This window comes from Bos grunniens, chromosome 27 (assembly GCF_055505025.1).
Source record: "Bos grunniens cultivar Pamir isolate PY7600 chromosome 27, Bosgru_T2T1.0, whole genome shotgun sequence".
Taxonomy (NCBI): domain Eukaryota; kingdom Metazoa; phylum Chordata; class Mammalia; order Artiodactyla; family Bovidae; genus Bos; species Bos grunniens.
In genome coordinates this window covers 19,048,568-19,074,138 of record NC_141191.1, presented here as the reverse complement: position 1 = coordinate 19,074,138, position 25,571 = coordinate 19,048,568, and the positions used below count along the sequence as shown (strand labels likewise).

The following is a 25,571-nucleotide window of genomic DNA, read 5'->3' as shown; positions in this document are numbered from 1 at the left end:
GACAGTAAATTGACATGCCTTTGCTTGATCTTATTCTGACATTTATTTTATAAGGTTTTGTCAGTAGCCTATAGACTTATTTGTTTCAGAAAAGAACTGTATTTTGAGGTCAAAGAGGAAAAAAAGGAAAGTAGCAAAGTGCAATGTTCATTTTCCCGACTTTTTCTAAGTGTCTTAAATCGTGTCTTAAATCCATCCTGATTCAAATACTGTTTCGAATACACAATCTCTAATTGCTGGGATGCTTGTCTTTAGTCTCTTTTGCATGGAGGTGAGCTTCTCAAGAAAATTCTCTGTCTCATATGACAGAAATCTCTTTGGATGTGCATCTTGTAAAACAAAAGGTTTCACTTTTTATCTTTTACCTCCTACTCGATGTCAAGTTTCCTCTCAAACTCTCCAATACTTCTTAGCTTATATTCTGTGAAGTTGGAAAATGATTATCATCTCATAAAATGTTATGCATCCGGCAGAGATAGGGAATGTAGGCAATTAACAAAGAAGCTATCTTTTTAAAACCTTTTATTTTATATTGAAGTATACCCAGTTAACAGTGTTGTGATAGTTTCAGGTACACATCAAAGGGCCTCAGCCATAAATATCCATGTATCCATTCTCCCCCGAACTCCCCTCCCATCCAGGCTGCCACGTAACGCTGAGCAGAGTTCCCTGTGCTCTACAGTAGGTCCTTGTTGGTTGTCCATTTTAAATATAGCAGTGTGTGTATATTGATCTGATCTCAAACTCCCTAACATTCCCTTCCTCAACTCTTTCCCACCCTCCCCCCTTTGCCCCCACAACCAACAAAGAAGCTATCTTTTTGTAAACTCAGTGCTAAGATCATTTCTAGTTCTGATAATCATGTATACATGGGCATGTTAATATTTCTATTTCAAACATCTTATTAGTAAACAAGACAGATATTCATCAGATGATTCAGTCCTTTAAAGGCCAAGCAGGGAAATCATTGTAATTCCAGGACAGTAGCAGTAAATACTTCCTTGTGGCCTTATTCCAGTGTCAGCACTTCATTTTAATGATAACTGGATCTCTGCTGCTCATTGTGAAATCCTTGGATGTATTTAACAGCCTGCTTAGAGTGTATTGGATTGATGGGGATGACCAAATGAAGCCAGCAAATTTAGTGTGAGGAAATTGTGCAGATTGTATGAGAGAGAGTCCTTCTGATGGAAGGTTGAACCGTAGCACAAAAATGTAAAGGTTTGAGTAGAAGAGTGTTTCAGCAGGTACAGTCATGCCTGTTGTCAACCTTCATCATTGTCAAGTCTCGCCTATTGAGTCTGCTTCTCTTAATTCCTGATTAGCAGCTGTCAGAGCACTGTCTAGAATGTGATAACACTTCTGTGATCGTTCTAATAGCAGTCTGTAGTTTGCAGAGCATTTTTCTTTTCTTAAAATTTTTAAAAATTTATTTGGCTGAACCAGGTCTTCATTGGGGCTCTCAGGATATTTGATATGTGTTGCAGCATGTGGGATCTAGTTCCCTGACCAGGGATTGAACCCTAGCCCTCTGCATTGGGGGCTTGGAGTCTTAGCCCCTGGACTATCAGGGAAGTCCCAGAGCATTTTTCAGAGAATCATCTTTTTAATGTTCTCAGCAATCCTAAGACACAAGAATTATTATGGTTATTTTATATATGAAGGAAAGGAGGATTAGTTAAATTGACCCAGGTTATTAGCTGAGTAAGGGTGGGCTTCTTCCTCCTGAAAGAACGTGCATCTGTGTTGGGTCCCTTTGGCTGCTCGCGTGAGCTTCATGGCTCTCACTGTCACGTGTGGTCTTGGGGGTCACAGGGCCTCGCCCCCCACCATGGAAACCGTAAAGGGCCTGGTCCCCTTCTTCCTAGTGCCTGGCAGCAAGGGTGTAGCTCATTACCTGGGCTCAGTCAATTTGAATCTGGGGAAAAATGAATCTTGAGAAAAAAAAATAAAGGAATGATGAGAATATAGTTCTGTGCGCTGAGTCTGCTGCCAGCAGCATTTGCTAGGCCCAGCGGTACACAGAGGCCCACATCCTGTACAACTAAATATTTAAACATTGTAAATCTATCTAAGGAAACTGCTTAATAATGTATTTCTATTCTTATACCTTGACAAATGTAATTTTCATTAAAACCCAGCTGGCCAGGATTGAATTAGAATTCTGAGAGCCCTCGGAGTTGCGGGCTGGATTTTGAAAGCTTGGGGAGAGTGGATCCTGGTGCTTGGCCCTGGTCTGCTGACCCCCTCTTTCTCTTCCTGCTCCAAGCTCAGCCCTGCTTTGTTGGGAGCTTCGTGCCCATGCACGTGGACACCCTGGCCTACAGATGCAAATATGCATTCTATCAGGAGGGAGAGGACCATCCTTACTCAGTTAATAACGCTGGGGTCAATTTAATTAATCCTCTTTGGGAAATTCATATTTCCCAACATGAAGCTGTATGTTGGCCACTTCCGTGTGTGGTCCACTCTTGAGTGTGTCGAGGCTGTGAAGAGATCTGCACAGGCTCAGGGTATTTGTGAAGGGAATTCTGGGGTCCTGTATATCCAGCCAGAGCTTGCTCAAGAAGGTAGGGATGGACTCTGGGCAGGCATGTTTCCTGAACTTCACAGACTTTTGCTTCAGGAAGGTCATATTCAGAAAAGGACCAGGATAGGCCTTCTAACCTTCCCACCTGGACATGAAGGCATAGTGGATGGTTGTATCCCATCTTGGGGTTTGTTGTGTCTTGGCTTCTAGAAGCCCTTTGGTTCTTGCTGGTTTTCTAAGCAGGTCTTCTTACCTCTGTGAGTCCCCTACGTACTTCCAGAATCTTTCGTGGGCTTAGAAGAGCCAAACTCATTTTCTGTTGCTTACAACTGGAAATTTTGTTTGATATACACAGTCTGTCACTTTTTCCCCACAGGATTAGGATGGTATGAGGTCAGGATTGACTGGACAAAGATGGATGAGCAATGGTAAGTACCATTCATCAGTTCATGATGAATATTCGTCTCTCATGGAAAGACAGGTAGGTAAGAATGTCTCTCTGACTTTGTATTTATTCCACCAGGCTCACCATTTCTTATCATCTTCCTTCAGAGTAACCTGAGTTAACCCCTTGGCTGAAATATTGTGAAGGGACACAATGCCTTGGGCTTGTTGCTGTAAAAACTAATATGCTATTTAGTTATTTAAAAGGCAATGAAAAATATCTTGTGGATTAACAAATCAACAGAAAGCCATTATAGGAAAGTATAGAGAAGCAAAAGAAAAGATATATATCCATAGTCACATGATTATGCCACCCCAATAATATCAGATAATTTTCTGTGCATATCTTTATAAAAAAGGTTCATACTGTATCAGTTCAGTTCAGTTCAGTTGCTCAGTCGTGTCCGGCTCTTTGAGACCCCATGAAACGCAGCATGCCAGGCCTCCCTGTCCATCACCAACTCCCGGAGTTCTCACATCCATTGAGTCGGTGATGCCATCCAGCCATCTCATCCTCTGTCGTCCCCTTCTCCTCCTGCCCCCAATCCCTCCCAGCATCAGAGTCTTTTCCAACGAGTCAACTCTTCACATGAGGTGGCCAAAGTACTGGAGTTTCAGCCTCAGCATCATTCCTTCCAAAGAAATCCCAGGGCTGATCTCCTTTAGAATGGACTGGTTGGATCTCCTTGCAGTCCAAGGGACTCTCAAGAGTCTTCTCCAATACCACAGTTCAAAAGCATCAATTCTTCGGCTCTCAGCCTTCTTCACAGTCCAACTCTCACATCCATACATGACCACAGGAAAAACCATAGCCTTGACTAGACGAACCTTTGTTGGCAAGGTAATGTCTCTGCTTTTGAATATGCTATACTGTATACACTGACTTCAAACCTATTTTTGTCCCCAGTTCTGTATTATATGCATTTTTATTTCAATAGTTATTCCCATAATATTTTTTAAATGAGTACATATTACATCAGTGAATGATGTGAGATTATCTAACCTAATGCTTATTGCTGGACGTTTTGGTTGTCTTAGATTTTACTATTGTAGAGAATATTAACAAACATTTTGAAATGAAATAATTATACATATGCTTAATTATTTCCAAAGGATATATTTCTGTAAGGGGAATATTCATTTTAAAGACTTCTCATGACTACAGTGTTTGAATGTTATTTAAAAACATTGTAACCCATGCAAAGAGTGATTATATATTGAACAGCGTTCCTCTAGTATATATTTTTTATTAAGAATTATTAAAGTATGGTTAAGAACTGGTATTATTCAAATCCTTTATATTAATTCAGTGTGTTACATACAATACACTTTGGCAAGATCTTTAAACAAATATGGAGGGAAATGAAAGTTTCTCTCATCTAAGAGTGACCCGCTTTTCTATTTCTCTGCTTTCTTAAAAAATAGCTTTGTTGTAATAATTCATGTACCACACAGTTCACCCGCTCAAAGCGTGTAGGTCAGTTGTTCGTATGGCATAGTTGTGCAACTCTCACCACCATTTTAGAAAAACTGTTACTCATAAGGGAAACCCTGCAGCCCTAGACGCTGCCCCGTCCTCTGTTATTCCCGGGCCCAGGGAACCACTTTCGGTTGCTTTTTGACACTGTAGGTTTGCTTATTCTTGACACTTGATATAAATGGAATCACACAGTATGTGGCCCTTGGTGACTGACTTGTTTCACTTAGCATACCATTTTAAAGGTTCATTTATGTAGTAATATGTGTCAGTAATTTGTTCCTTTTATTTTTTACTGAACAATACTCCACTGTATGGATATACCTCATTGATCTGTACATCAGATAGACATGTGAGTTGTTTCCACTTTTATATACTATGAGTAATGCTTCTATGAACATTTTTGTCCTTATTTTTGAGTGGACATCGTTTTTATTTCTCTGGGGTGTGTAAGTGTGAGAGTGAAATTGTTGATTGTATTTTAACTCTGTGTTTAACCACATGAGAAAATGCCAGACTGTTTTCAAAAGATACCAACTCTGTTTCACAGTGTTTATGTTGATAATTAAATTTATTTTCTTTTTAAATTCATTTTTTAAATAACTCAACTTTACCTCAGGACCTATAGTTGTTGTACATATATAAAATTTTGTATGTGTTTTTGAATAGATTTGCTGTAATTGTTATCTTACTCTATTATAAATGTAGATATTAATCATTTACTGTCTGTGGTTTCTAAGAACACATTATTAATAGTTTAATCAAGCATCAGTGATTAAGGTTTGGAAATGTTTTGTTAATGAAGAAGTACTGTATTCTCTTATAAGAAAATTGATAAAGTATATATTTTTGAAAAACTGATTTTAATGGATTAAGAACTTAGATTTATCGTAGTTTTTTGTGTTTTAAGCTTTTTGTTAAGATTTTTATTTTTAAAAGATTCTTATTCACTTTTAAGAATGTTATGTTATCCACATAAAAATCTTAATCTTAAGAATCTTATGTTATCCACATAAAAATCTTAATAGAAAGCTTAAAACACAAAAAAACTACGATAAATCTAAGTTCTTAATCTGTTAAAATCAGTTTTTCAAAAATATATACTTCGATATTTGGCAAAACTAACACAATATTGTAAAGTTTAAAAATAAAATAAAATTTAAAAAAAATCAGTATTAAAAAAAAAAAAGAATGTTATGTTATCCAAAGTACAGTGGTAAACCAAAAACATAGCCATGTATCTTTTTCTTTTAATATATAAGGGACTATCAGTTCAGTTCAGTCACTCAGTCGTGTCCGAGTCTTTGCGACCCCATGGACTGCAGCACGCCAGGCCTCCTGTCCATCACCAACTCCCAGAATTTACTCAAACTCATGTCCATTGAGTTGGTGATGCCATCCAACCGTGTCATCCTCTGTCGTCCCCTTCTCCTCCCACCCTCAGTCTTTCCCAGCATCAGGGTCTCTTCCAACGGATTGCACTATTTCACAGTGAATATGTTGCAGTCACTCTAGTTGCAGTTTTTAGTATCACATTATGCCCATCATCACCTGGACCATTTTGGGCTTTCATTGAAGGGCAGTTTAGGGTTTTTATGCTGGGGTTTCACACACATGCACTCAAGACAATAAGCAGGATATAGGCCAGGAAGACATTTCTGGTTTTGCTTGCCCAGGTGACCAGTATCCAGCAAAACTCCTGATATTTAGTTAGGTCTCAATAAGCACTTAATGAATAGTAAATCTACTTGTATACATTAGAAATAAAAATAAAAATCAACCTTATTGTCTTAGTCTTCTCTCTTTACATGTGAAAACTTCTCTTGGGGGAAAAATAAGATCAGTAATTTTTAAATGTTGTCTGGTTTTGCTTTATTTTTAGTAAGTGAATTTTGGGGGGGCAAACATTTAAGTCATTCATTCATTCATGAAACACTATTGAGTGTGTACTAATGGTCAGCCTCTTAGGTAGTTGGGGTTCAAAGACAGTATGATGTGATATGGTCGTCTTCCTCAAGTAGCTATAAGTCCTTCCTGAACCATGATGTTGTCATCTCGGGTCATCTGGCTGCATTAATTTTACTGCAGAGATTTTACTGTTAATATCTGACTCAGCTCAGAGCAGGACGTCTGATAGGAAGCAATGGTAATGTGATGTGAAATAAATACAACACAACTAACCATCTAATTGAATATTGAAAGTTAAGTCTTGCTGCAGAGAAAATACTTCTGTGACAATACTTTGAAAAGTATGTGGATAAATATTTGATGATGTAAAAGTGGCATTCAACCCCTGAGGTAACAAACTTTGATACACTTGAGACTTTGTGGAAAAGCTGAAGGGCAGAGTGGTGCATTTACTTTCAGAACAAAATCCACATGCATATATTGTAGGTCTCAGATGGATTTGCAGAAAATCTTGTTCTCAAAAGGATAAAAGTGTGCAAACTCTTTTGAATAAAACAAAAAAAATTCAGGGGAGTAGTATCTACAGTGTAAGCTGGAACAGGTATTCATCGGCGAAATTGAGATGGCTCACAGAGCTCTGGAAGAATCAAGCTTTATACTGGCATATATTCTATGAAAGGATTTCAATTCCCAGTGGCATCAAGGACAAGACTGAGATTCAGATCTGATCTCATAATTTCTGGAGAGTGGACTAAGTAGATGACATGAACCGACTAAAAGATTCTGAGAAATCTCAGAAAAAAAAGGCTATGAAGAGATGTTAAGATCACTGAAGATTTGTCTTCACTGGCTTTGACCTTCGATGTGTTAACTTGACCACTGTCTGATGGCGTGACCTTGAGCAAATTTCTCCAAGCAAGATGGAGGCAGCTATATCCCAGAGTTATTATGTGGATTAAATGGGATAATGTGTGTACAAGCATTATCCGATTTAATTACTCAAGTGCAGCATTCTCCTTGTCTCTAGCATATAGTAAGCATTCAAAAATGATAATAAATTGAGCATTTACTCTGTAGCAAGGACTTTTGCAGTACTTTATACCTATTGACTCATAAAATCTTCACATCAACCCTAAGAAGAAGGTATAGAATTGTTTTGTTTTGCAAACAAGTCACCAAAAGTCAAAACGATTCAGTGACTTGCTTAAAGTCACACAGCTACTAAGTAGTGAGCCTAGGATATGAACCCAGGCAGTCATTTTAAGCTTAATACTGTTACTACATTAGATATAAGCTTAGAGTTATAATACAAAAGCTAGTATATTTTAATGTAGAATTATTACTTTCATCCCAAAAGTTAAATTACCTTTTTAAACATTAGTTTGTGAATAAAAATAAATCTAGAAAACAAGAATATAGAGAACAGGGTGATTTCATGGCTTTTGTAGTCACTCTTAAATGGATAACTTCATAAAATGATGTAATTTGTTTTCCAGCAGAGTATTTGATATCTATTCCCATAGGTCGCATATCATAATGACTGTAGTGTTGGAGTCAATTAAATTATCTTAGAACTGGCTCTTGGTGATTCTAAAGACAGGTAACTTCATGACTCTAACAGATACATTATCTAAAAGCCAAGTGGTGTCAACGCTCCACTATGTTATAATTCAGAGTGTCTGTCATGACTCAGTTGCAAGATCTTTCAACCTCTCCTTTCGTGTATTAATCACTGTAGGTCAAGCCTACACCCTAAACTTTAGGCCCTTGAAGTCTACTCTGAATCAAATTCTAGACTCATATCTAGAGTTAGTTCCCTGGTAAAAGAAAAGATTACCTCTTTAAAGCAAGCTTTGGCACTCTGAATCTGACTTGGGGCTTTGACTCCGTAATCCTTGGTATGTGAATAGTGAGTCTTGTCTTTTTCAGGAACAGATGATTGATTCTGCTAAGACCCTAAAAAAAGAACTATCTAGTGTGGCAGCCACAAGCCTGTTGACACTTACATATGGCTACCCAGAATGCAGATGCACTCTAAGAGTGAAAACACATCAGAACAGAAAACTTAAGTACCAAAAAGAGAATGTAAGATAGATTATTATTTTTTAAAAAATAATGAGTACATGTTAAAATATATTTGGTTAGATAAAATATTATTAAAATGTCACATGTTTCTTTAAAGTTTATTAATGTGAATATTGAAAACTTATGAATTATACATGTGCAGCGCACTATATTTCTATTGGGCATTGCTGCTCTAAGAACTCTACACTATTCTGTTGTTTCCTTGGAAGACAGAAAACTGAAATCTGCAAGTTAGTGGTCTGGGAAGTCCACTCTTAGCTACAGACGCAGTCAGACCTTAAGGTCAGAAGAAAGAACTCTTCAGAATAGACCCGCCATCTCAATAGAGTGCTTGAGCAAACAGATGAGTAGAGGTATAGAAAAAAGGATTTATTTTTTAAAGATTAATACATTGTAGTTAATAATGTGCATCGTAATTAAAGTCAACTGAGTAGATATTAATGATTAGCCAGAGAGAATGTAAAGATAGGAAAAGAATAGGGTTTAGGTTAGAACCTTCAAAGATACTGACACATTAATATAAAAGGACAGATTACAGGAAAAAACAGGAAGAGTGCAGGTCAGATAAATCAAGGGAGGAATATATTAACATATGCAACTGACCAGGTTTGTGGATAAAGTGAGAAATTCCGATGAATTTATTTTCTAAATTGGCTGGCCTATCAGACAGCAAATTTAAGATACAAAGTTACCTTGTTCCTTAACTGTACGTAACTCATTTACATATAGAGAACCTTCTCCAACTAACAAAATTAAGAGCAAGTTATGAAACATTTATAATCTTTGACATGCCTGGCCAAAAGGGGAATATATAAACCACTGAGAATAGCTACTACTATTACTACTAACTACTAAGTCGCTCCAGGCGTGTCCGACTCTGTGCAACCCCATAGACAGCAGCCCCCCAGGCTCCGCCGTCCCTGGGATTCTCCAGGCAAGAACACTGGAGTTGGTTGCCATTTCCTTCTCCAATGCAGAAAAGTGAAAGTGAAGTCACTCAGTCGTGTCTGACTCTTAGCGACCCGATGGACTGCAGCCTACCAGGTTCCTCCGTCCATGGGATTTTCCAGGCAAGAGTACTGGAGTGGGTTGCCACTGCCTTCTCCGGTGAGAATAGCTAATTGGGTTCAAATCAGGTATGCAGATATTCAGTAAGCAAGTTCCATGAGGGCGTAAATGATCTGAGTCATACATGGTAAAGAAGCTGAGTCATGAACAGTAACCAACTTGGCAGTTCAGTTCAGTTCAGTTCAGCCGCTCAGTCGTGTCCGACTCTTTGCTACCCCATGAATCACAGCACACCAGGCCTCCCTGTCCATCACCAACTCCCGGAGTTCACTCAGACTCACATCCATCGAGTCAGTGATGCCATCCAGCCATCTCATCCTCTGTTGTCCCCTTCTCCTCCTGCCCCCAATCCCTCCCAGCATCAGAGTCTTTTCCAATGAGTCAACTCTTCGCATGAGGTGGCCAAAGTACTGGAGTTTCAGCTTTAGCATCATTCCTTCCAAAGAAATCCCAGGGCTGATCTCCTTCAGAATGGACTGGTTGGATCTCCTTGCAGTCCAAGGGACTCTCAAGAGTCTTCTCCAACACCACAGTTCAAAAGCATCAATTCTTCGGCGCTCAGCTTTCTTCACAGTCCAACTCTCACATCCATACATGACCACAGGAAAAAACATAGCCTTGACTAGACAAACCTTTGTTGGCAAAGTAATGTCTCTGCTTTTCAATATGCTATCTAGGTTGGTCATAACTTTCCTTCCAAGGAGTAAGCGTCTTTTAATTTCATGGCTGCAGTCACCATCTGCAGTGATTTTGGAGCCCAGAAAAATAAAGTCTGACACTGTTTCCACTGTTTCCCCATCTATTTCCCATGAAGTGATGGGACCAGATGCCATGATCTTCGTTTCTGAATGTTGAGCTGTAAGCCAACGTTTTCACTCTCCGCTTTGACTTTCATCAAGAGGCTTTTTAGTTCCCCTTCACTTTCTGGGTAACTGTAAATTTAGGAAAAGCCTCAAGAGGGTAGATTCTGGTTACATAAATGTGGCAGTGCTTCTGTGTGGTAAATCTGTGTCACAAAAAAGGACTAGCCAGATTTTATTCAAATTTTAGAGGATGTGTCTGGAATCATTTGATTTAAAATATAAAGTATGTGGCAGAGAGCACATTTGTGTGGGGAAGGGACCTCTGAGCAGAGGCTGGCAGTCAGCTCCCAGGGTAGATGGACTCATAGATTGCTGACTGAGCTGTTTGTTAAGCCATGCCCAACCCTGACACCAGATCTCTAGGGGGAGAAACAGGAAGAATTGATGAATTTGTTTATTAGTGGTTAACAAATCTCCTAGACAGTGCAAAACTGGACAGTGAGGACTTAAAATAGAAAGTAATTTCCTGTGAATAAAGCAGTACTGCCCTTCCAAAAAATGATAAAGAGTATTATTAACAATTGACTTTGACATGCTATCCATTATAGCCCTAAAACAGAGCTAGTAAAAGATTTTCTTTTCACACATTTACTAAATATAATTGACATCCAAAATTAATTTTGATCAACTTTCTATATAAATTTCTGTTTGCTCTCTCTCTCTTTTTTTTTTTTTTTTTTTGGTTCTTTTTCTGCTTGGGAACTATTCACTGACTCCACCATTCAGCAATGTGTTGCTTATCTATTCTAAAAATCTACCGAAAATATCAAAATGTTCGTTTTCTTCAGCAGTGTAACACCCATGCCATATCTTGTATGTGCTTAGTCACTCAGTCATGTTCGACTCTTTGTGACCCCATGGACTGTAGCCCACCAGGCTCCTCTGTCCATGGGGATTCTCCAGGCAAGAATACTGAAGTGGGTTGCCATGCCCTCCTTCCGGGGATCTTCCCAACCCAGGGATCAAACCCAGGTCTCCCTCATTGCGGGAGTCTCAAAGCAGATTCTTTACCAGCTGAACCACCAGGGAAGTCCACCCTTTTATAATCCTGTCTAATCTTTCTCTTTGATGTGTGCCTGTCTCTTTTCCTTTCTTCTGAAAAGTTGTTGATTTCCGCCATCATAAATTTTAAGGAAACCTGAGAGTGGTGACTAAATTCATAGTTCGTCATCATATGGATGTTTGTCTCAGCATCTTTTACAAGATAGTAAAATAAATCCTCTTTTCAAGATGCAGAATCTCTTCCACCAGAATATGTCATTGAACCAATAATCCAATAGCTTAGTTATGTATGTGCCAACTAAAAATTGTCATCTGACACTATAAGAAGGAATTCACTAACCACTGTAGTCGCTGACCTTCACCACAGGCCAGGAGTTCACGACAGAAATTAGGAATGAGGCAGTCTGCTCTGGGAAAAACTAGCGGAACAGTTCTTCAGATAGTTAGGTATTTTGCAAGAGATTTTATGAGCCCAGTTTCTTGCATCCTCCCATATCTAGAAAAACACTACAATCGTTAATGGAGATATTAAATCTTTAATGGAGAGATCTGCTCCTCACAGCAGCAGCCTTCTTGTGACTAGCAACAGCCTTCTGCCAGAATGCGTGCTTGACTGTACATACCCCCTTCACCAAAATCACGTATGCAGGACTCCCCCACCCTGACCTCTTCAAAGCAGTTCCTCAGAGCTATCTGAGAGGCTGTCTCCTGGCCATAGTCCTCATTCTGCTTCGAATAAAGCTTAACTCACTACTCACATTGTGCTTTTCTTTTGTTTCAGTCAACATATGTGATAGTGACTGCTAATTAAGATGCTGGGAGATCTGTGCTTTTCAACACACAAAGTTGTGTTTAAATTAAGCTTTGTTCAGTCCAAGTCATGCTTAGTATGTTGTTGCTGCTGCTAAGTCACTTTAGTTGTGTCCGACTCTGTGCGACTCCATAGACGGCAGCCCACCAGACTCCCCCGCCCCTGGGATTCTCTAGGCAAGAACACTGGAGTGGGTTACCATTTCCTTCTCCAATGCATGAGAGTGAAAAGTGAAAGTGAAGTCTCTCAGTTGTGTCCAACTCTTCTCGACCCCATGTACTGCAGCCTCAGGCTCCTCCGTCCATGGGATTTTCCAGGCAAGAGTACTGGAGTGGGGTGCCATTGCCTTCTCCGAGTATGTTGTTAGGACTTTTGATTTGCTCATCTTTCTACCTGCAACTCTTTGCTTTGTCTCATACACCTTTGGTTTTTTTCAAAGTTGTTTTGAATATTGTAGGTGATTTTTTTCTTCATGAATTTTAGAATCAGTTGTCAGTTTCTTTAAAAAAAAAAAAGAGCCTTCTATGAACTGAATCCATAGGTCTATTTAGTGTTGAGTTGATATATAAGCAATATGGAGTCTCTGATATAAAAAGGTAGTGTATCTCCTCATTTATTTAGTTCTTATACATATTTCATCAGTGTTTGGTAATTTGGAATAGGTAAATCTTACACATATTTTACTGTTAGTTTTATCCCTAAGTATTTGATTTATTGATGCCTTTGTAAATAGCATCATTTAAAGTTAATTTTAAATTATTGTTAACACATAGAAATACATTTGATATTTGGCTCCTTATATCCTGGAATCTTGCTAAATTCATATACTACTTTAAAAAAAATTTTTTTGGTAGGTATTTTTTTTATTTCCTCTGTAGACAGGTTGTCTGAGAATAAAGATCATTTTATACCTCCTTTTCCAATCTGTGTACTTTTTATTTCTTTTTCTTGCATATTGTGCAAGCATCACCAAGATGTTTGCTAGGAGTGATGAGAATATACATCTTTGATTCCCAATTAAAGGAGAAAACTTTGAATTTTTCAGCATTAAGTGTGCTACTAGCTGAAGACTTCTTTGACAGTAGATATCCCTCATTTGTTTGCTGAGAGTTTTTGTATGTTTGTTTCATTTCATTTTAAATCAGAAATAGGTGTTGAATTTTGTTGAATGACTTTCTTGCAACTATCGAGATGATCATATGGTTTTTCTTGTATGGTCTATTAATGTGATGAATTACATTAGTTGATTTTCACACGTTGAAATGGGCTTGGGTTCCTGAAATGAACCTCACTTGGTTGTGATGTATTATCATTTTTATATTTAATTGGTTCAATTTCCTACAAGTTCGTTGAGATTTTTGTGTCGGTGTTCTTAAGGATATCGCCTATAGTTTCTTATAATGTTTTTATATGTTTTTAAATCAGAGAATGAATTGGGAAATAGTTTTTCCTCTTCTCTTTTCTGGAGTAATTTATGTAGAATTGATTTTATTTCTTCTTTAAATGTGTCCATTTCATTTTATATTTTTCTAAAATGTATTCCAGCTTTCCTTTTTGTTTAATTCATATAAGAAGGGGCCATTCAGTTCATCTGCATTGTTCTTTATATAATATGATATCTATATTATCTGTCATAGGTTTCACATTTTTAAAAGACATAAATAGTTCAAGTGATTTTATAGTTAAAGAAATGGTGTCATACTATTTTGATAAAACAAGGTTATAGAAATTAGTTATTGATGAAATTTAAACTTGAAATAAATTATTTTAAACAGGATGGCAGCTAACATTCTTCATCTTTAGTGAAGAGTGTTTAAACAGAAACTTATTTAAATCAACAAAAGGGAGAATTTCCTGACCAAGAGGATTGATATTGAAATTGATTTGGATCTCAGGAGATGTATGTTAATAGGTTAAGTATTTTCCTAGCATAGATGAGTCTTCCAATGTACGATCTCCTGGGCAGAAGTAATACATTTAAATTTGCATGAAAAATTACATAAATATATGTAAATGTAATATGAAGTTTATCCAAGCTCATTGAAATCTTTAAGAATTATTTTTAAATTTTAGAATTAAGATGGGCTTTAAACATTATGCAGGCACTAAAATATAGAAAGTTAGGATTATTAAAAACATCTACATCATAAGCCCCTGAGGTTTAGGTAAGGAAATTGAAGTTCAGGGAAATATAAGAAACTTGTCCAAAGTAATTTATCTGGTTTTAAGAACAATTCCCTTTAAAACTGTTCATTATAATTTATATCATTATTCTTCATATGATGAGAAGAGTGGACATAGATAAATTTTTAGCTTTTAACCCTTGAGTCAGTTTCATAAATACTGCTCTCCTTTGTGGACTTCTGAATGAGCAACACACTTCTGGGTGCTGCAGTACTGGGAGTCCAGATTCTACTGTTAGTTCTGTCCCTGCAACCATTCAGCTTTTTGGTATAATTGTATGATTTAGAGTGAGAGCCTACTTCTGAAGATTGACCTCAGTCTGAGTTTAATTGTAGGAATACGATGGAATAATTCTATTTATTCTTTAAACCCTGAATGTTCAAATATTAGTGTGTTAGAAACAGTAGTTTCAGTGTCAGCTGGAAGCTTTTATACCACCAGAAACCACCGTCTTCCAATGCCCTTTGTCTGACTTGACTTTTATTTTAATTGTTTTTGAGAATCTCTTCTCTAGGAAAGAAAAATATCTAGCATAATCTTCTTCATAAATGACAGTATTCAAACCTTATGGAAATAGTAGTGGTTGAAAAGGAGGACAATTTCTTGAATTGACTTGAGGGAGGTGGCACAGCTATCTAGAGTGATGTTAACTATATTTAGCATAAGTGATATACTGGGTTCAACAGAAGGCTGATGATCATTTTAGTTTCTGTGTGAATCCTTTATCAGTCACAGGAAAGGTGGTTTAATTTGACAGTGGTTGAGCAATCTGTGATTCATAGGCTCCATAGAGGAGAGAGGATGTAATTTTCTGGTCTTCATTATTGAGATCAATAAGCAAATTATATAGGAGGCCATGCATGTCTGAAATAATGAAACAGAGTTGCCAGAACCAGTTTTTCTCTATTCTTTCTCTTTATTTCACAAAGGACCCTGAGAAAGCTGGGATTTGGAAATAAAAACAACCAACCCTGCTAGTTATATATTTTAGGTGAGGCATGCTGCACACTACTTGAATCCTATGAAAGAAAAGTGCATAATAAGAAGCCTTTGGTTTTCTAAGGTCAAAAACAATAAATAATGAAAGCAATGCAGAAAATACATAAAATGTGATAGTGTGTTTTTATAAGGGATTGAGTCCTGAGGGTGGGAGCAGGCAGAGAGAAGACAGATACTTTATTCAAATAAGGCATAAACTAGAGGCTGAATTATTATGCTTAAATTCTCTCTTCCAAACCAAGTCACCATATGCTGACTACATTCCACTTTTTTGCTTCATAAATTATGTAGCAAAAATGCTGTGCACATAAATCATATTTTGTTAAACTCAGCTTCAAGTGGGTACGTGTAACTTACTGTAAGTCCAGTCTTAACTGCTATTTTTTCCCCTTTAGATTGAAGTCTATTTTTATTGCAATCTCTTTCTTAATACTTTAATTTAATTTTGGAGTTATCATTTACCTAACAATGCTTTCATGCTTAAGAAAAAAAAATTGTTTTTAATTTAAGACCTATTAAACACACTGATTCTCAAATTAAATGAAAAAATATTTTGAAAGCTAATTATATACATTTTGAAACATCATATTGTTTGAAATATAAAACATGAACATGGATTTTTAAACATCATGAATGTGGATTTTAAAGCAAATATTATTTTAATCCAAACATTTTATCTAACATTATCTGTTCATGCAACCAAAATGCACATCTATGGGAGTCAGTAGTAAAATCCTAGGGTTATTTTATTTTTTGTTGGAATATAACTGCTGTACAGTGTTGTGTTAGTTTCTGCTCTACAGCAACCTGAATCAGTCATGTGTATACATATATTCCCTCCCTCTAGAACCTCTTTCCTACCTCCCCATCCCTAGGCCCATTTTAATATGGCTGTGTGATATATACTTTCTAGAGAGGAAGGCAAGCTGCCCTGGTTAAAAAGTTGAGAGGAAGTTTGCATCCCAAATTACCTTTATTTTTCATCAGAGGATCTCCTGATGAGAGCAACATGGATGCAGTGTAACAGGTAACATGCACTGTGTCTGCACTTCAGGTTGAAAAGATACTCAATATAACTTAGTCTGACCATGTGTTCTTACTGTTGAAGAAACAAAGGTTTTGAGAGGTAAAATGATTAACTCCAGATCACAAAGCTGCTCCAGAATTCAGGCCTCCCAGTTCTTGCCTTTTAATGGAAAGAACAGAGCCTGAGGCTTTAAATAGAGCTGGATGTGGATGTTAACTGTGTGACCTTAGACATAAGTTGCATAACTTCTCTTGGCCAAAGTTTCTTCATCAGTGATTAAAAAAATTTGAGATAATAGTTCCTGTATTTTAAGTTTGATATGAGGATTAGAAATGTACACAAAATGCTAGATATAGGGCACTGCCCATCATTTGAGGGACTTTGTAATAATACACAATTAATAGGAAGCATAATTGTTTACTGGGGCTTCTGTTACAGGCACAGGAATCTAGTCTGAGGAAGAAGAATAAAGCCTTGGCTGTAGAAATGTGTTAAAACTAAAAATTCTACCTAGGAGATCTTTAAAAAGAGAAGTAACCATGGAAATATAAACAGATCCACTGCATAGCAAAAGAAATAATCAGCAAGATAAAAAGGAAGCCTACAGCATGGAAGATTTTTGCAAGCTATGTATCAAATAAGGGTCTAGTCTCCAAAATGTATAAAGAACTCATGCAACTGAATAATGGAAAACCACAAAACAAAAAAAATCCATTTTAAAAATGGGCAGAGGAACTAAATAGTTTCTCTAAAAGGTGCTCAAAACCACTATTCATCAGGGAAATGCAAATCAAAACCACAATGAGGTATCACCTCATACCTATTGGAAGGGCTATTGTCAAAAAAGTGTGAAACAAGCATTAGTAAGGATGCAGAGTAAAGGAGACTCTTGTGTGCCATTGGTAAGAATGTAAATTGGTGCAGCCACTATGGATACAGTATGTAAGTTCATTGAAAAATTAAAACTAGAACTATTATTTGATTCAGCAATTTTACTTATGGCTGTTTATTCAGAGAAAATAAAAAAAAAACACTAGCTCAAACAAATATAAACATCCCTGTGTTCATTGCAGAAGTATTTATGTAACTAAGATGTTGAAACAACCTAAATTTGTCCTTTGATGTATGAATGGATAAAGAAATTGTGTTATATATATAAATATCCACGCACATAGCACAATGAAATATATGCAACTCACCCTTAAGAAAGAAAGAAATTGTGACAGTTGTGACAACGTAGATGGACCTAGAGGGTATTATTTTAAGGGAAGTAAGTCAGGAAAAGAAAAACTTCCAGATGTTCAAGCTGGATTTAGAAAAGGCAGGGGAATCAGAGATCAAATTGCCAATATCCTTTGGATCATCGAAAAAGCAAGAGAGTTCCAGAAAAACATCTACTGCTTTATTGACTACACCAAAGCCTTTGTGTGGATCACAACAAACTGTGGAAAATTCTTCAAGAGATGGGAATACCAGACCACCTCACCTGCCTCCTGAGAAATCTGTATGCAGGTCAGGAAGCAACAGTTAGAAATGGACATGGAACAGCAGACTGGTTCCAGATTGGGAAAGGAGTATGTCAAGGCTGTATATTGTCACCCTGCTGATTTAACTTATATGCAGAGTACATCATGAGAAATGCTGGACTGGATGAAGCACAAGCTGGAATCAAGATTGCCGAGAGAAATATCAATAACCTCAGCTATGCAGATGACACCACCCTTATGGCAGAGAGAGAAGAAGAACTAAAGAGTCTCTTAATGAAAGTGAAAGAGGAAAGTGAAAAAGTTGACTTAAAGCTCAACATTCAGAAAATGAAGATTATGGCATCTGGTCCCATCACTTCATGGGAAATAGATGGGGAAACAGTGGAAACAGTGTCAGACTTTATTTTTGGGGGCTCCAAAATCACTGCAGATGGTGACTACAGCCATGAAATTAAAAGACACTTGCTTCTTGGAAGAAAAGCCATGACTAACCTAGACAGCATATTAAAAAGCAGAGATATTACTTTGCCAACAAAGGTTCATATAGTCAAGACTATGGTTTTTCTAGAGTCACATATAGATAGATGTGCGAGTTGGACTATAAAGGAAGCTGAGCACTGAAAAATTGATGCTTTTGAACTGTGTGGTTTTGAAGACTCTTGAGAATCCCTTGGACTGCAAGAAGACTGAACCAGTCTATCATAAAGGAAATCAGTCCTGAATATTCATTGGAAGGACTGATGTTGAAACTAAAAAACTCCAATACTTTGGCCACCTGATGGGAAGAACTGACTCATTGGAAAAAACCCTGATGCTGGAAAAGATTGAAGGCAGGAGAAGGGGACGGCAGAGGATGAGATGGTTAGATGGCATCACCGACTCAATGGATATGAGTTTGAGTAAGTTCTGGGAGTTGGTGATGGACAGGGAGGCCTGGCATACTGCGGTCCGTGGGGTCACAAAGAGACACGACTGAGCGACTGAACTAAACTAAACTGAAAAGAAAAATACTGTGCAATATCACTTACGTGTGGAATCAAACTCAAACTAGTGAACACAGAGAGTAAAACGGGGGTTTCCAGGGGCTGTGGGTGGAGGAATAGGAGAGATATTTTACAGGTTTTCTGAGGGCATTTGAATGACAGAGTATTTAGGTATTAAAAAACAAGTTTCTTTGTCATAATGTTGCTAGGTTAGTCAAGACTCGTTACAGGGCTACGAAGCCATAACCTTTGGAGATAATGTTTTTCTACCAAAAAGAAATCCATTAAGTTAACATGTTACCTCACAGAAACTCAACTCTTAATTAAGTAAAATTAGCAAAATGAAAACAGTGCAGTCTTCTAGAGAATTAAATAATCCCTATTTGAACTTATGTTGTATATGACATTGAAAGAACATGGAGTCTTTTTTTCCCCAGTTTTAAACACTTTCCCTTGATGTGATTCATAAAAGTCCTCTTATAATTATTTTTCTCCCATCATGCATTGTGTTTCTATTGCCATCTTAACAAGTTTACCACAAACGCAGGGCCTTAAAATAACACGAATTTATTATCTCACAGTTATGCAGAGAAACAGTCTGGTATAGGTCTCACCAAACTAAAACTAAAATGTCTCCAAGTTCTATTCCTTTCTGGAGGCTGTAGGGGACAGTTTCATTCAGTTTCTTGGCATAGTTGAATTCATTGTGGTTATGGGAATAAGGCTTCCATTTCTTACTGTCAGCTGAGGGCCCTTGCCAGCTTCTAGACATCCTTGTTCCCTCTCTTCATCTTCAAAGCTTAAATGGAGGATCAAACATGTTGCATCTTTCTGACCAAATCTTCTGCTTTCCTTTTCCATTTGACAGACATATGTAATTCTATGGACTCACATAGATAATTTAGGATAATCTCCCCATCTCAGAGTCTGAACCCTTAATCACTTCTAGATGATCCTTTTTTCCTGTGTAAGGTAGCATATTCACAAGCTTGAGGGGTTAGGATGTAGATATTTTTTATGGAGGTCATTATTCCATCACACATTGTAAGTGTACATACAATTCAGTGGTTATTAATAAATGTGAAAAGTTGGGTAACCAATGCCCAAGCCAATTATTGAGTACATTTCACCACTCCCTCCAAGTTTGCCTGTGCCAGCCTGTAGGCTTGGTTCTGATCCCAACCCCAGGCAGCCACTGATTTGCTTTCTGTATTTATAAATTTGCCTTTTGAGGACATTCCTTTGTGGGCTTCCCTTGTAGCTCAGCTGGTAAAGAATCTGCCTGCAGTGCTGGAGACCTTGGTTCAATTCCTGGGTTGGGAAGATCCCTTGGAGAAGGGAAAGGCTACCCAGTCCAGTATTCTGGCTTGGAGAATTCCATGGACTATACAGTCCATGGGGTCGCCAAGAGTCAGACACAACTCAGCGACTTTCATTTCATATAAATAAAATCTGAAAATATTTAGTCTTTTCATTCTGGCTATTTTCATGGCATCTGGTCCCATCACTTCATGGGAAATAGATGGGGAAACAGTGGAAACAGTGTCAGACTTTATTTTTCTGGGCTCCAAAATCACTACAGATGGTGACTGCAGTCATGAAATTAAAAGACGCTTACTGCTTGGAAGGAAAGTTATGACCAACCTAGATAGGATATTCAAAAGCAGAGACATTACTTTGCCAACAAAGGTTCGTCTAGTCAAGGCTGTGTTTTTTCCTGTGGTCATGTATGGATGTGAGAGTTGGACTGTGAAGAAAGCTGAGCGCCAAAGAATTGATGCTTTTGAACTGTGGTGTTGGAGAAGACTCTTGAGAGTCCCTTGGACTGCAAGGAGATCCAACCAGTCCATTCTAAAGGAGATCAGCCCTGGGATTTCTTTGGAAGGAATGATGCTAAAGCTGAAACTCCAGTACTTTGGCCACCTCATGCGAAGAGTTGACTCATTGGAAGAGACTCTGATGCTGGGAGGGATTGGGGGCAGGAGGAGAAGGGGACGACAGAGGATGAGATGGCTGGATGGCATCACTGACTCGATGGACGTGAGTCTGAGTGAACTCTGGGAGTTGGTGATGGACAGGGAGGCCTGGTGTGCTGTGATTCATGGGGTCGCAAAGAGTTGGACACGACTGAGCAACTGATCTGATCTGATCTGATTTTCATGTAGCATATTTGTTTTTTTATCCATGTTTAGCATTTATCTGTAGTTCTTTTTATTGCTGACTATATTCCATGGATTGTTTATAATATGTCTTATTTATTCATTTGTCAATTAATAGACATTTGAATTGCTATCTAACAGTTGTTGACTATGATGAATAAGCCTGCAGTAAATATGCCACATATGTCTTTGTATGCAAATATATTTTCACTTCTCTTAGGTAAATTCCTAGGAGTAGATCATAAGGTAATTTTATGTTTAATTTTCAAGAAACTGGCATTTTTTTCCCCCAAAGTGGTTAACATTATTTTAAATTTCCTCTGTGGATGTATAAAAGTTTTTCCACTGGTTATTGTCTGTTTTTTTATTATTACCTGTCTAGTTGGTGTAAAGTAGTGTAGTTTTAGCTCATACATTTCTAAGGGCATAAAATGGTAAACATCTTGGCATGTGCTTATCAGCCATATGTCAACCTTCTTTTGTGAAATAGCTATTCAGATATTTGCCCACTTTTTATTTGGGATGTTTGTCTTCTTAATGAACTGTATGAGTTCTGTATTTTGGAAGCAAGCTGTTATCAAGAGAGATGATTTGCAGATATTTTCTTTTTTTTTCCTTTCTTTTTCCTTTCTCTGTGTTTTGAAGCTTTAAATTTTTAATGTTGATGAAGTGCAGTGTATCACTGTTTCTCTTATGAGTTGTGCTCTTTTAAATTGAGTTACAGTTAATGTGGGTGCATGCGTGCATGCTAAGTTGCTTCAGTCATGTCTGACTCTTTGCATCCCTATGGACTGTAGCCCACCAGGCTCCTCTGTCCTTGGGACTCTCCAGTCAAGAATATTAATACAATATTGTAAAGTTTAAAAATAAAGTAAAATTAAAAAAAAATAAAATAAAAAGGCAAAAAAAAAAAAAAGAATATTGGAGTGAGTTACCATGCCCTCCTCCAGGGGATCTTATCAACCCAGGGGTTGACTCTATGTCTCTTATGCTTCTGCACTGTTAGGTGGGTTCTTTACCACTAGCGCCGCCTGGGAAGCCCATAGATAATGTACAATATTATGTAAATTTGAGGTGTAATGTCAAAAGCTATACTTTATAATTATTATAAAATATTGACTATATCCTTGTGTTGTATATTATATCCTTGTAGCTTATTTTTAAATTTATTTTTTATTGAAGGATAATTGCTTTACAGAATTTTGCTGTTTTCTGTCAAAACTCAAGGTGAATCAGCGATACATATACATTTATCCCCTCCCTTTTGAACCTCCCTCCCATCTCCCTCTCCATCCCACCCCTCTAGGTCGATACAGAGCCTCTGTTTGAGTTTTCTGAGCCATACATACAGCAAATTCCCGCTGGCTATCTATTTTACATATGGTAATGTAAGTTTCCATATTACTTTTTCCATACATCTTACCTGGAGAAGGCAATGGCACCCCACTCCAGTACTCTTGCCTAGAAAATCCCATGAATGGAGGAGCCTGGTAGGCTGCAGTCCATGGGGTCCCTAAGAGTCAGGCACGACTGAGCAACTTGACTTTCACTTTTCACTTTCATGCATTGGAGAAGGAAATGGCAACCCACTCTAGTGTTCTTGCCTGGAGAATCCCAGGGACAGAGGAGCCTGGTGGGCTGCCGTCTATGGGGTCACACAGAGTCAGACGTGACTGAAGTGACTGAGCAGCAGCAGCATGCATCTCACCTTCTCCTCCCCTCTCCCCATGTCCATAAGTCCGTTCTCTGTCTCTTTCTCCATTGTTGCCCTGTAAATAAATTCTTCGATACTATTTTTCTATATTCCATATATATGTGTTAGAATACGGTATTTATCTTTCTCTTTCTGACTCACTTCACTCTGTATAATAGGTTCTAGGTTCATCCACCTCATTAGAACAGACTCAGATGAGTTCCTTTTTATGGCTGAGTAATATTCCATTGTGTATATGTACCACAACTTCTTTGTTCATTCATCTGTCAGTGGACACTTAGGTTGCTTCCATGTTCTAGCTATTGTAAATAGTGGTGCAGTGAACAATGGGATACATGTGTCTCTTTCAATTTTGGTTTCCTCAGGGTGTATGCCTAGGAGTGGGATTGCTAGGTCATATGGTGGTTTTATTCTTAGTTTTTTAAGGAATCTCCATATCATCTTCCATAGTGTCTATATCAATTTCCATTCCCACCAATAATGCAAGAGCGTTCCCTTCTCTCCACACCCTCTCCAGCATTTACTGTTTGTAGACTTTTTGATGAGGGCCATTCTGACCAGTGTGAGGTGATATCATTATAGTTTTGATTTGCATTTCTCTAATATGAGTGATGTTGTGCATCGTTTCATTTGTTTGTTAGCCATCTGTATGCCTTCTTTGGAGAAATGTCTGTTTAGGTCTTTTTCCCAGTTTTTGATTGGGTTGTTTGTTTTTCTGGTATAAGTTGTATGAGCTGCTTGTATATTTTGGAAATTAATCTTTTGTCAGTTTCATTTGCTATTATTTTCTCCTATTCTGAGGGTTGTCTTTTCACCTTGATTGTAGTTTCCTTTGCTGTGCAAAAGCTTTTCAGTTTAATCGGGTCCCACTTGTTTACTTTTGGTTTTATTTCCATTACTCTAGGTGTAGGAGCCTGGTAGGCTGCAGTCCATGGGGTCGCTAAGAGTCGGACACAACTGAGTGACTTCACTCTCACTTTTCACTTTCCTGCATTGGAGAAGGAAATGGTAACCCACTCCAGTGTTCTTGCCTGGAGAATCCCAGGGATGGGGGAGCCTTGTAGGCTGCTGTCTGTGGGGTCACACAGAGTCGGACACGACTGAAGCGACTTAGCAGCAGCAGCAGCAGGAGGTGGGTCATAGAGGGTCTTGCTTTGGTTTATGTCAGTGAGTGTTCTGCCTATGTTTTCTTCTAAGAGTTTTATAGTTTCTGGTCTTACATTTAGATCTTTAATCCGTTTTGAGTTTGTTATTGTGTATTGTGTTAGGAAGTGTTCTAATTTCATTCTTTTAGATGTGGCTGTCCAGTTTTCCCAGTGCCATTTATTGAAGAGACTGTCTTTGCCTCATTGTATATTCTTGCCTCCTTTGTCAAAACTAAGGTACCCATAGGTGCATGGGTTTATTTCTGGGCTTTCTCTCTTGTCCCATTGGTGTATATATCTGTTTTTGTGCCAGTACCATACTATCTTGATGACTGTAGCTTTGTAGTATAATCTGAAGTCAGGAAAGTTGATTCCTCCAGTTCCATTCTTCTTTCTCAAGACTGCTTTGGCTATTTGGGATCTTTGGTATTTCCATATGAATGTGAAATTTTTTGTTCTAATTCTGTGAAAAATGACATTGATAATTTGATAGGGATCGCATTAAATCTGTAGATTGTGTTTGGTAGCATAGTCATTTTTCCAATATTGATTCTTACTACCCAGGAACATGATATATCTCTCCATCTGTTTATGTTGTCTTTGATTTCCTTCATTAGTGTCTTATAATTTTCTGTGTAGTGTTCTTTTGTCAACTTGGGTAAGTTTATCCCTAGATATTTAATTCTTTTTGTTGCAATGGTGAATGGGATTGATTCCTTAATTTCTCTTTCTGATTTTTCATTGTTAGTATATATAAATACAAGTGATTTATGTGTATTGATTTTGTATCCTGAAACTTTGCTAAATTTACTGATTAGCTCTAGTAATTTTCTTATACTATCTTTAGGGTTTTCTATGTACAGTATCATGTCATCAGCAAACAGTGAGAGCTTTACTTCTCCTTTTCTGATCTGGTTTCCTTTTATTTCTTTTTCTTCTCTGATTGCTGTAGCTAGGACTTCCAGAGCTGTGTTGAATAATAGTGATGAAAGTGGAGGCCCTTGTCTTGTTCCTGATCTTAGGGGGAATGCTTTCAGTTTTTCACCATTGAGAATAATGTTTGGCATAGGCTTATCATATAGGGCCTTGACTATGTTGAGGTAGTTTCCTTCTATGCCCATTTTTTGAAGCATTTTAATCATAAATGGGTGCTGAATTTTGTCAAAGGCTTTTCTGCATCAGTTGAGATTATCATATGGTTTTTATCTTTCAACTTATTAAGTTAATATGGTGTATCACAGCAATTGATTAGTGTTTATTGAAGAATCCTTGCATCCCTGGAATAAACCCAACTTGATCATGGTGTATGAACTTTTTGATGTGTTGCTAAAATTTTGTTGAGCATTTTTGCATCTATGTTCGTCAGTAATATTGGCCTGTTTTCTTTTTTTGTGTTGTCTTTGTCTGGTTTTGGTATCAGGGTGATGGTGGCCTTGTAGAATGAGTTGGGAAGTGTTCCTTCCTCTGCAATTTTTTGGAAGAGTTTTAGAAGGATAGGCATTAGCTCTTCTCTAAATGTTTGATAGAATTCTTCTGTGAAGCCATCTGGTCCTGGGCTTTGTTTTTTGGGAGATTTTTGGTCACAGCTTCAATTTCAGTGCTTGTAATTGGGTTGTTCATAATTTTTATTTCTTCCTGGTTCAGTCTTGGAAGATTGAACTTTTCTAAGAATCTGTCCATTTCTT

At 37.7% G+C, this 25,571-nt stretch overlaps 1 protein-coding gene across 48 annotated transcripts in view; it reads left to right on the top strand.

Annotated features, from left to right (window-relative positions):
- LOC147343605 (uncharacterized) overlaps nucleotides 1-25,571 on the top strand; it is a 352,125-nt gene that overhangs the window by 242,049 nt on the left and 84,505 nt on the right. For all 48 annotated transcript variants that reach the window (XR_015156172.1, XR_015156175.1, XR_015156194.1 and 45 more), the window contains one exon: nucleotides 2,907-2,958. Coding sequence is in view for 21 of the 48 variants with exons in the window: in XM_086380177.1 (XP_086236303.1) it covers nucleotides 2,907-2,958 (52 nt within the window). In the remaining 27 variants the exon portion in view is untranslated. The remainder of the gene's footprint in view (nucleotides 1-2,906; nucleotides 2,959-25,571) is intronic.